A 12,924-nucleotide genomic window follows, 5' to 3' on the forward strand; every position below is an offset into this window, starting at 1 on the left:
ATTTTCTTCTTCTGTGTATATCCTACCCAGGTTGCAGTAAACAAGTATGGGTTTATAGATAAGTCATTTAACAAGAGGATCTACCTTACAGGAAAAAATTAGCAAAGGACATGCCACTCACAAATAGTTACCCTGGCACAGTGCCTCGTTGACTCATGACAGACTCCAGCTCATCCAGGAAGATTGTGGAGGGAGCATGGTAGCGGGCAAGCTCAAACAACACCTGTTCAGAAACATGACACAAGAAAGGACAGGTTAGGAGAGACTAATATAGCCTCTGTAAGGCCTACCTCTGATTTTGTGAAGTTCAGAGAGAACACACTGCTACAGCAAGCGTATGAAGTCTCCTATACTGAGCTGCTCCTGGAGCTTAGGCAGCTGGAGAAATTATTTTCCCCAGAATCCCCCAGCCAGTATGACTCCTGGCTGGTTATCTGGGAAATGAAATCCAAAAAATGCGACCTTTCTAAGCTTTGTCAGGACCAGTGGTCTATCTTGGACAGTACTCCCTTCTGTGATGGGCAACCATGTCCATGTGATAGTCTATCTCATAATCTCCTACCAAAGGTCCTTGGAAGGGAACATGCTAGAACATAAATGAATCCACATCCACTACTACTATGCCCCTGAACACTCTTTATTCTTTTCAAAAGAACTTATGTAAGAAATCTTCTGAGTGAATCCCTTATAACCCAACACTGTCATTAAGATATACAACTCCTAAATTTGGAAGTGCACTGTCTAAAAATAATTTATAATAAAAATAATATCCACCAACTCCATTAATATCCCCAATGGCCATGTTCTGTTTACTGTTGATTGTACAACCCAAAGTGAAAAGTATCCTTTTAATCATGTTTCCAGTTATTTTGATATTTATTTGGATGGTGACTCCTGCTCATCTTACAAAAACAGTATTTATGGAAAACATGAAGATACTCAAGGTTCCTATACTTACCAGGCCTGAAGCCTGTTATGCTTTTTGTTTAAAAAATAGAAATGCTACACCAGCAGAAACGAATATAATCAATTGCTATACATTTCAGATGGTGCCATCTGAACACAATGATTGATCATATAGTTGATCATACAGGCATAGCTCAGGTAACAAAGCCTCTGACAAATAAGCTGCTTTTTACAAAGTTCTTTTACATCTGCCTTGCACATTTTTTGCTTTGTCCTCTGTCTAGTTGGATTTTTTTAGCAGCATTTGCATTGGGAGGGTGGTGAAGGAAAGCTAGAGAAAAACACTTTGGGTATTGTGCTGCAGCAGTGTTTCTGCAGTAAACAATGCAATAATACTTGAGACAGGGAAGAATGAGGTTTTGTTCTTTATGGATGTTACTGTAACTGTGTGTGCTCATTTATAACAGGCAAGGTAAATAGCAGTTGCTTCTAGAATCCCTTACTGAACATGCATGATCAGCAAAGGGGAGAGCGGATATGCTTGCCTCGACAGATAGTCCCAGCATGTTAAAAAAAACATAAGTTTGTCTCTCTAAATGGAAATAAGAAAAAAAGCAGAGGCAATTCATATGATGCTGTGATCCATTCTGTGATGAATACAGCCATATCATAGTTAATGAAGCAATGTGTTCCTGGGCATTACTTCTTTAACAAAACAGTTTATACCAAAGGCAGACATGATGTGAAAAGAACAGGGATAGTTTCCTATTGTATAAAATAGAGCAGTTCAACCTGATTCAGACAATTTTTAAATTAAAATTAATAGTAGGGCTATGTTAAATGGAAAAAAAAGTCCAAATCAGGTAAGCCTTACATAAGTAAACAAAAATGTTTTGAATTTTCTAGAGACCATTTGAAAGGTTCTTCCAAAATGTATCCAGGGATGACTTTTTCTTTCACCAGCCTCCATATTTCTTCTGATTTCCATTTTGTTTGGATACAGTTTCTCAGAAATGATAGTTCTCTGCTTTTTTAACATGCTGAGGATGACTGGTGAGCCAGGTTCATCTGCCCTCCTGTTAACTTTTTCTATTGCTGTTCACACATGCTGAGTAAGAGATTTTGAAGGCAGGTGCCGTTTACCTTGCCAGTAGTAGGCAGGCACACACAGCTACAGTAGGATCGGCAAGAGTAGAATCTCATTCTTTTCCAATTTAAGCTTTACTGCAATGTTTACTCCTAACATGCTGCTGCAACTCAGCACCAAAAGTTTGTGTTTCTCCATCTTTCCTTCACCAGCCTTTCAGTGTCAGTGTTACTCAAAAGTATGCAACCGGACAGAGGACAAAGAGGAAAAGGGCATAGTCAAGTAGCAAAAAAGCCTTTGTAAAAATGAGCTCTATCAGAGGCTTTGTTAACTGAGGTATGCCTGTAGCAATGAAACTACATTTAGCTATCTTGAACCCATGACACAGTGGTAAAGGATATAAATATAATTAAAGAAAATAAGAAAGCACTGTATTTATGTGCCATATATTTTGTTTTCTGCTATGAACTCTCACCAATATAGATGATTGTAAAGAAAGTCTATCTTGAAAAAATATCTGAAATGTTACCGCAAGACTATCTGAGCAAAATATTTGCAACACTGCCTTGGCATAAGAGTACAAACCATTTCTTAAATCTGCATGGCTTATAAAAGAGCGAACATCCATAAATAATCCTGTCTTTATGTTTTAAATCTTTTCTACTAAATCCTTCCCAAGTACATGGAGAATAATAGGATAGAAGAAAATGATTCCAGAAAGAGATTTTGAGCAAATCCTAAAGCAGCTACGAAAGATTAAAACATTTCCTTTCTTCCACTGTTGCGCTATTTGTAGATTTTTAAATAAGGATTAAAAAAAAACAATTTAAAATAGTCTGAGCTTGGCTTCTTTTTTTTTCCTGGCCAAAACAAAATGTCCCCCCCCCCCCACCAAATCCAAACAAAATAACATTGTGGTCATTATTTGCTGTCAAACTGACTGACCTATGATGATGGCCTCCAGAGCCCATCATCATCTGCCCTGCTTAGATCTTGTGAACTCAGGGCTGTGGCTTCCTTGATTGAGTCTGTTCATCTGTAATGCAGTCTTTTTCCTACTGCCTTCCATTCATCTTTTCTAATGAGTCTCCATTATCCATGCCGTAGTATTTCTAATTTCTTTGTATGGCTGTGAAAGCTGAACAATGAAGAAAGCTGACAGGAAGAAAAGCAACTTGTTTTAAATGTGGTGTTAGAAAAGAGTTCTGGGTAATATGAACAGCCAAAAATAAAAATAAATGGGTCCTTGAAGCCTGAATTCTGAAGGACCATATCTCCCTATATGAACCTGCATGAGAACTTCTGAGAGGGCCCTTCTCTCTGTCCCACCACCCTCACAGGTCTATCTGATAGGAATATGGAAGAGGGACTTCTTGGTGGTTGTCCCCAGACTCTGAAACTCCCTTCCTAGAGAGCTTAGACTGGTACCCTGCTTGCTATCCTTTCACAGGCAGGTGAAGATCCTTTGGTTTCAGCAGGTTTTGAGGGTTGACTGAGGATTGGCCTTTCAAGTGCTGAATTTGTCTAAATTTGTTTTTCTTCTTTTCAACGGTTTGATTTTAACTTCATTGACTGTTAAATTGTACAGTTGGCACTTTGTAGCCACAGATTCTTCATCTTCAGACTCAACCATCCACGGCTTGAAAATATATATTTTTTAAAATTCCAAAAAATCAAACCTTGATTTTGCCATCTTATATAAGGGAAACCATGTTATTATGGCACTGTATATAATGGGACTAGAGCATCCATGGATTTCAGTATCCACTGGTGGTGGGGGATGGGGAGGGTGTCCTGGAACCAAACCAGTGATGTATTCTAATTTTTGTACACTGCAAATTTTTAGCTGTATCTGTTTTAACTTTTGTAAACTGCCTTGAGTCAGACTGCAGAAAAGGCGGGATATAAATAATTACACCAATAATAACAACTCCCATTAAAAGATAAATGACTAAACTGAAGCTATCATATTTTGGACATATCATGAGATGAGATGATTCATAGAATAAGGCAATAAAGCTGGGGAAAGTAGAAGAGTAAGAGAGACTCAATTTAGGAAGCCACTGTCCTCAGGTTGCAAGACCTGAACAGGGTTGTTAATAAGCAGGACTCTTGGAAGCCTCCCATTCATAGGATTACCACTGGTCAAAGCCAACTTGATGGCAAATATGAACATACTAGACTGGGGCTAACCTATTCCTCCTCAGGGCTACTACACTAGAAAACCTTCTGCCCACCACTGTTCCGTTCTATAGATATTCACAGAAGACAAAAACAGTTCTTACTCTGACAAGTTTTTCTGAATCACCCCTCCATTTGCTGACAATAGTGGATGCGGAGATATTGAAGAAGGTAGTATTGCATTCAGTGGCCACAGCTTTAGCTAGCAAAGTTTTTCCAGTACCTACAAAGTACAGGAGATAGGACACTTATTAAGTTCTCTCTCAATCACTTATTTTCAAACTCCCATTAGAGAATTTTGCATGCACTATATACAGGTAAGAACTTCCTTGAGTTATTTGTTGAACTTAAAAAAGTACTCTAATTGCCAAAAGCAATAGATTCGTTGGGCATTGTTTGCCCTATCTGTTGTTTTTGTTAGGTACCTTCAATTCAGTTCTTACTTATGGTGATCTTATAGGGTTTTCCTGGGAAGATTCATTCAGAGGTTTGTCATGGCTTTCCTATGAATATAACCTGTAGTGCAGGTATTCCCTGTCAGTCTCCCTTCCAAGTACTAACCAGGTCTGATTCTGCTTAGCTTCCAAGGACAGGATCTTTAGGTTGGCTGCCTGTGCACAGCCAATGTCTAATATTGGGAGGAAACTGTTTACAACTATCCAGATGATGAAGTTGTAAAATGCCTATATTGTTGTTGTCTGCCTTCAAGTCATTTCCGACTTTTGGTAACCCTAAGGTGACCCTATCATGGTTGTTGTTTTTTTTTTTTTTGCAAGATTTGTTCAGAGGACACTTGTCATGGCCTTCCTCTGAGACTGAGAGAGTGTTTGACTTGCCTAAGGTCACTCAGTGGTTTTCATGGCCAAGCAGTGAATCGAATCCTGGTCTCCAACGTTGTACTCAGATCACTATGCCACACTGGCTCTCAAAATGCCTACAGTGTAGATCTAGCTTTGTGGTTTCTGCAGGAGAACATGGCTCTGGAGGACCAAAGTGCTCTACCCTGGTGTATGGGTGTGTTTCTATGTTGCCTGTTGACTTACAGCAACCCCATAAATTTCATAGGGTTTTCTTAGGCAAGGAATATTCAGAAGATGTTTTGCCAGTTCCTTACCCTGAAGTACTAATGCAAATACTAATCAGGGCTGACTCTGCTTACCTTCCACAATCAAATGGAATCTTATGCCTTTACAGTATTTACGCCCTGGTACATGAGGGTTAATACTGGGGTTCAAACTCTGGGCAAATGAAGTTTCCCCAAGAATGGATGTTCTTGTGAGAAGAGAAGGTGCTACTGGAACTGCGTGCATCAATAAAGTCATAACAACACATTCCTGGAAATGGTCTGAGCACACTACAGCTGTATTGAAGGTTTGTGTCAGAGAGTGAGCTGGGAAAAGGGGAAACAGCTCTATAAATTTCCACTATACCCGGGAAAGAAAAACAGATGTGGTGTAACTGCCTGTTGGTCAGTGACTATGACTTCACTAATGCTGGGCAGTTTTCAAAAGGGGGTGTAAGGGCTTGCTTTTTAAATTTAGGAATGCATACACATATAAGTAGAGAGCCAATGTGGTGTAATGGCTTAAATGTTGGACCACAACACCAGAATCCAGGGTTTGAATGCCTGCTCAGCCATGAAAATCCATTGAGTGACTTTGAGCAAGTCACACTCTACCAGAGGATGGCAAAGGCAAGCCCCCTCTGACCAAATCTTACTAAGAAAACTCTGCAATAGGGTCATCTTAGGATCCCTATATTTCAGAAACATCCTGAAGACACACAACAACAACACATGTAAATATGCCTCTTTAAATTGTTTTGTTCATCTTTTTTGAATGAAAGACCTCTCCTGACATATGAGGGAAGTGGTCAAGACTAGAAACTAATCTAGCCCTGATCTTGCAAAACACATTAGATGTGTGCGCAGCCATATTCACAGAATGGGTGAAGAACCTGCTGTGACGACATTAAGCACATTATGTCTGCCTTCAGCCAGGGCATAAGAAACATGACAGATGTCTAAGGGAATGCAAAAACAAATTCACAAGCTACAGCTATACAGGCAATACCTGGAGGGCCATATAGCAACAGTCCTTTCCATGGAGAGAGGATGCCCGTAAACAACTGTGGATACTGAGGAGAGAGGAAGACATATCCAAGAAATGTTTTAAAGTTAGTTTCTTAAGTCAAAGTACAATTTCTGCAACAACTATGAGCACTCAACCCCCCATGCTTACTCCTCTACTGTTCATATACCGACCACACGAAGTCAGGAACTTCCTTTATATTAGGTCACAACAACATTTCCCCCTTCCCCACCCACCAACCATTCCCTTTTCCTTTGGTTCGTGGCTTTTAGTTGTAAGCCTGAGGGCAGGGAACTGTCTAATTAAAATATAATGGTAAGCGCTTCTGATACCTTTAGGGCTGAAGGGTAAGGTATAAATACCATAAACAAAACAAACAAACAAACCTGGGATAAGGGGAAGGGCCATAGCTGCTCAGTAGCAGAGAACAGACTTCCATGCAGAAGCTCCCAGGCTGAATCTTTTATGTTGGCATCTACAGCAAAATCTGTTAAAAGCCCCTTGTCTGAAATCTGAAGAGCTGTTTGTCAAGTGAAAATGTTGGCCCCTGGTGCTACCCTGAAACCACCACTGACTCCTGCAAGATCCAATTTGGTTTGGAAAATCACCCAAAAAGCCCCAGGAAGAGTAAGCTACAGCATAGCAGGGTTTGAATAAACTTATATTCTGGCAGACAGTAGAGGAAGTCCAACACTAGAAATCACTGTTTCCCAGTTGTCCATACCTGTCTCTGAGCCTGCCTTACTTCCACATCCTAGCCGCCATCTAGAATTAGGCGGGTTTACAAACGGCCCTCAAAGGGCCGTTTTCTCCCCCCGCCGCGCCATTTCGCTGCGTAGGGAAGCCCCAGCTGCCAGACCGCGAGGCTTCCCTGCGCAGCCAAAAAAGGAGCGGCGAATGCCGCTCCTTTTGGAACGCGAAAGTGGCGCCGCGAGGGGTGGATGCGCCCCGTTCACCCCCAGCGACGCTCACTTCTGGTTTCTGCCCCGCGACAATAAACGTCTGACGCATAGCTCCAGCTCAAAATGGCGGCGCCCATGTGGATGGGCCGCCGCGAAAAAGTACCGCCTCCCCCGCGCGTACTGGGAGAAAGGCCGTCCAGGAAGGTAAGACCTCCTACACCCTAATACGGCCCTTCCTAACCCTAGTACGCGCGGAGCGCGTACTTTATATGGCGGTTTGTAACCCGCATAGAGTTGGAAGGGGCCTCAAGGGCCATCCAGTCCAACCCTTCTGCCAATGCAGGGAGACACAATCAAAGCATCCCTGACTGGGGTGGCTATCCAGCCTCTGTTTAAAGACCTCCAAAAAAGGAGACACCACCACAGCCACCACACAACGGGAATGCATTCCACTGTTGAACAGCTCTTATTGTCAGAAGTTCTTCCTAATATTGAGGTGGAATCCTTTTCCTGCAGCTTGCATCCATTGTTCTGGATCCTGTTTCTCTGGAGCAGCAGAAAACAAGCTTGTTCCATCCTCAGTGTGACACCACTTCAAATATAAACAGGGCTATCATATCACCTCTCAACCTCTCTTCTAAGAAACTAATCTTGCCAAAATCAAAAGCTGCCACCTAGAAATAAAAGTAAAGGGAAAAAAACATGGTATGACTTCAGGACTTTGTCCATGAAAATAGACCAGTCTTGTGCCTTTGAAATTAGTAATGTAGGATTTACTTACCCGTATGGGATACGACAACACTTCCTTGACTAACCGTTTGCTGCATCATCGTCCGATAATATCATCCCATTTTTACATTTGGGTTGGAGAAGATCTCCTGCAAAACATTGATTTTCATTAAAACAAAGCAAGTAAACAAACCAATTTCCCATTTTTTTCCCATTTTCATGTACAAGTATAATAGATACTGAAATATAAATTCACTTATGATGGAACATGTTATGCTGGATATTGTTTTAAAATTAAACAGCAATTTGGAAAGGGATAGGTTACTTCCACATTCTTTTTAGACTAGGAGGTTAGCCTGCTTCCATCCTTGTTATCCTTTTCTTAGTAGGTGAAGACCCCTGTATTCCAGCAAACATTTGAGGACTGATATTTTTACATGGGCCTAAATAACCTAAAGCACCAGAACCCACCTGATCTTGTAAGCTAAGCAGGGTCAGCCATGGTTTGTACTTGGATGGGAGATCACAAATGAATACCAGTTGCTGTAGGCCATATTTCAGTGGAAGGAACTGGCAAAACCACCTCTGAATATTCCTTGCCTAAGAAAAACCTATGAAATTCATGGGTTGCCATAACTGGACAGGTGACTTCAAGTACATCCACAAACTCCCCTCCTAACTTGGGACTAACCAAGAGGATTCAGGTCATAGTCTTTCAGTTTTGCAGAAACCATTCTGCACAAGGCTACACAGAAAAGGCAATCGAAAGAAACTTCCACTGAAACAGATGAGTACTGTCGCACAACAGTGAGAGTTTGCTTCTCCCCAGCTGACAACAGGGCTCTCTCTCTCCCTTGGATTATGTCCAAAGTGCAACAATATCCATACCTGTTTCCTCTTACTGCTCACACCTTATATTTCGTACTGAATGATACCGTATATACTCATGTATAAGTCGATCTCAGTATAATCAGGGCAGTTTTTGAGGCCAAAATCATGGATTTTGATATGACCCGTGGATAAGTCAGGGGCATGTTTACAAAAGATCTAAAGGGGGAAAACAAAGCACCACTTCCCCCTCTACATTTCTCTCTCTGAACTCTCTCAAGGGTCACAGTATCAGCATGGGGAAACAAGTCTGAGTGCATACATACACACACACACACACCACCCCTCTTTGCATCAGCATTTCCAGACTCAAGGCTTGCAGAAAAAAAGAAGACACCAGCCTTGCTTTTAACCCCAGCATTTCCAGACCCATGGCTTCCATGGAAAAAAGGAGGACCCAGCTTGTGCCTTTAACCCCAGCATTTCCAGACCCATGGCTTCCATGGAAAAAAAGAGGACCCCGGCTTTGCCTTTAACCCCAGCATTTCCAGACCCAGGCTTGGAGGAAAAAGGAGGACCCCAGGCTTGCCTTTAACCCCAGCATTTCCAGAACCCATGGTTTGCAAAACGGGGTCCAAGCTTGGGCATGCTCCCTCCTCCTGCATCCTTCTCCCCTTCCCTCAGTAGCTGCTTGTTAGCTCCAGCTGCAAGGGAGGGCTGAAGGATCACACACTCACACACCTCGCGCGGAGAGAGGAGAGGCTGCAGGCACCGGGACTCAAATGGGGAGCTGTTTACTTGGCTACAGAGGAAGGTGGGCACTTTTTTTAATGAACTTTATCAGCTGTAGTAACCTATTGACCCTTCCATAAGTTGATCCTTGATTTGGAGTCCATTTTGGGCAATAAATTTCTCGACTTATAGTTGAGTATATACGGTAATTAAAAGCATTCATTTTCCAAGCAATTAGTGCAGAACACACCCCTGAGATGGAAAAGAAATGTTCAACCATACCCCGGCTTACTACATTGCAAGTTCTCTCATGTCAGCAGTCATCCCAAACAAAGGCACCTAGTGGTTTTAACAGTCGTTCCTATTAAAACACAAAGCATGCACAATCATACAAAACAAAATTGTCCTAGTTATTTTGGAGGCATTATCAAATATAACTTGTAGCATCATTTTGAAACAAGGCTTTTGGGTAAGTTCCTCTTCAGATACATTAATCTGTTGCAGCGAGATACTGAGGCTCATGAATATTTGCCATACTCACTGACCTAACATACAAAGTAAGAGCTGAATTAAAGAGATGTTGTAGTTATTTGGACTGGAAACTTCCCTGCACCTTGGATATTGTTATCCTGTCCAAGATCAAAATGGGACCATGCTTGAAAAACCATGTGATCCCCCAATTTGGAGATCCACAGCTATGTCAGGATGAAAATGAAATATGTGGTCCTAACGGTGAGGTGAAGGGCCCCCAAAGACCACATTTGGTTTTACAGTCAGGCCAGGGAAAGGGAGCACTAAAGCTGTATCACATAAGCCTCATTCTTTGCATCAATTGGCATCGGGGGGAGGGGGGAGGAAACTACCGCATTCAGAGCCCCAATATTGCATTATCATATTATTATTAAGCTTTATTTATATAGCGCTGTAAATTGTACACATTGCTTTACATACAATCAATTAAAATAGATTTAAAAACTGCCTATTGTGTACATCCTACAAAATAATTAAATATATACATATTAGTACAGGTTACTTTAATATTTAATGTTAATTTAATGTATTATAATGTTAATTATTGCATGTCTTCATAACTGTGCAACGGGAGCTGCTGCTCCCATTACATTCTCTTCTTGAGTTCCCTTTAACCCTGCCCCCACCTGTCTAATGCCCACCCACCATGCCTATTATATTATTATTATTATTATTATTATTATTACTCAAACTATTCCAGATCTCTGTTTACAGAGATGTCATAAAAGCATTTTGAAAAAGGGGAAAAAAAACAAGGGGCCCTTTTTCCACAGAGCTTTTGTTTTTCAGCATAGACTTTAGAGCACAATCCAGGCATCACCTTCTAAATCTATTTTATTGGTTAAAAGAAAATCCACTCACTGAAGGATCCGGATTACAGTTTAAGGCTATGCAAGGCTATTTCACTCGATGCACCTTTAATAGCATCTTGGATCATCCCACGGAAATCAATAATTTGACCCTAAAGGAGAAATAAGAATCGTTTACCAGCCTTAAAGACCATAAGGAGTATTGAACAGAAGCCTAAAGGATACCAGGAAAGGAAAGGAAGGCTACATTCCTGGGAAAGCCTCTAGGATGGTTATGCGACAAGGCTACAAACAAGTCAAAAATCAATTTTGCTGGTCACACAGATCAGCATGATCTCTTACATTTGCTTTTATGTTGGCCTGTCCTCTACTCTACCTCTCCATACCATTGCCTCTGCCAGCCTGAGGAAGGGTTACCTGGCATTAAGTCTGAGCAGTGCCAGGTGGCTGGCTTTAGCTTAAAAAACCATGAAAGTGCTCTGTGCAGGCATTGTGGAGAATTCAAATGACAGCTAGATTTAAAGTAGGTAGGGATGGACAGTGTACAGATCAGCAATCGTTTCCACCAGGCTGCACTATCTAAGGATGCTGAATTCTAACCCCAGACTTCCCCACACCTGACCTGTTCCCTCTCTCAGGAACTTTTTTAAAATAGCAAGAGTAAGATGGAACTTAACAAGGGTAAATGAGTCAGTGGTACCCCGGGATACGAATTACCCAGCTTACGAATTTTTCGGGATACGAAAAAAATCCCATAGGGATTTTATGTGTTCGGCTTACGAAGGTTTTTTGTTTCCGGGTTAACGAAAAAACCTCGGCGCTATTTCGCCACCGGAGGCAGCAGAGAGCTATTTTTTTTTCCATTAGCGCCTAGGGCAATTCAGGTTACGAAGTTTTTTTTTTCGGGTTACGAAATTAGCCGCGGAACAATTAATTCGTAACCCAGGGTACCACTGTAATAGATCATGGAGTTTGAAAAGAAAGGACCGCAAGGGCCATCCAGTCCAACCCCACTGCCAGTGCAGGAAATCACTCAATCAAAGAATCCCCACAAGATGGCCATCCAGCCCTGTTTAAAAACCTTCTAAGGAAAGAGATTCCACTACACTCCAAGGAAGGAGTGGTTCCACTGTTGAACAGCCCTTACTTGCAAGTCAGAAGTTCATCCTAATGTTGAGGTGGAGGAATCTCTTTTCCTGCAGCTTGCACCATTGTTCTGGATCCTGTTCTCTGGCAGCAGCAAGAAAACAAGCATGCTCCCTCCTCAATATGACATTCCTTCAAGTATTTAGACAAGTCTACATATCAACTACTTAACCTCTCTTCTTCTCACAGGCTAACATCACCAGCGCTCCAATAGTTGTTCCTAAGGGCATGGTTTCCAACCCTTCACACCATTTTTGGTCACCCTCCTTTGGACACAACTCGTTTTCCAACATCCTTTTTAAATTGTGGTGTCCAGAACTGCACACAATATTCCAGGTGGGGCCTGACCAGAGCAGAATAGAGTGGTACTATTACTTCCCTTGATGTAGACACTATACTTCGATTGAATGCCAGCATAAAATCTCATTGGCCTTGTAGCTACCACATCACACGCATTTCAGCCAGGTTGTCACCCATCCTAATAACCTCTTTCATTTCATGTGTTTTCCACCTAAGTATGTTGAAATTTCATTTTTGTTTAGTTTGGGCCCAGACTTACTAATCTAACAAGGTCATTCTAAAGTTTGATCCTGTCCTCTGGAGTTTTAGCTACTCCTTCTAATTTTGGTGTCATCTACAAATTTTGATAAGTACAGGGGACCACCCCGGGTTACGAATTTAATTCGTTTCCGCCCGCCGCGTTCGTAACCCGAAAAGCTTTCGCAAGCCGAAAACCCCATAGGCGTAAATGGGGGAAAAAGCTGGCGATTTGGTGCGAAAAAGCGCCGAAAAGCAAAGCACCAAAAGTTCTTCGTAACCCGAAATAACCTTAGTACCCGGAACAGTTTTTTCAATTGATTTTTTTTCGTAACCCGGAAATTTCGTAAGGCAGCCGCATTTCGTATCCGCGGGTTACCACTGTAATACCCCCAAGTCTGTCATCCAAGTCATTGATAAGAGGTTGAATAGCACTGGGCCCAGGA

At 41.7% G+C, this 12,924-nt stretch overlaps 1 protein-coding gene across 1 annotated transcript in view; it reads right to left on the bottom strand.

The window, feature by feature from the left end:
* Positions 1-12,924, bottom strand: part of KATNAL2 (katanin catalytic subunit A1 like 2) — a 42,490-nt gene that overhangs the window by 10,997 nt on the left and 18,569 nt on the right. The window contains 9 exon segments of the mRNA XM_042448801.1: positions 132-223; positions 4,279-4,397; positions 6,247-6,310; positions 7,948-8,029; positions 9,620-9,651; positions 9,753-9,785; positions 9,787-9,816; positions 10,848-10,871; positions 10,873-10,947. Coding sequence (XP_042304735.1) covers positions 132-223; positions 4,279-4,397; positions 6,247-6,310; positions 7,948-8,029; positions 9,620-9,651; positions 9,753-9,785; positions 9,787-9,816; positions 10,848-10,871; positions 10,873-10,947 — 551 coding nt within the window.

The sequence above is a fragment of the Sceloporus undulatus genome, chromosome 2 (genome assembly GCF_019175285.1).
Source record: "Sceloporus undulatus isolate JIND9_A2432 ecotype Alabama chromosome 2, SceUnd_v1.1, whole genome shotgun sequence".
In the NCBI taxonomy this organism is placed as follows: Eukaryota; Metazoa; Chordata; class Lepidosauria; order Squamata; family Phrynosomatidae; genus Sceloporus; species Sceloporus undulatus.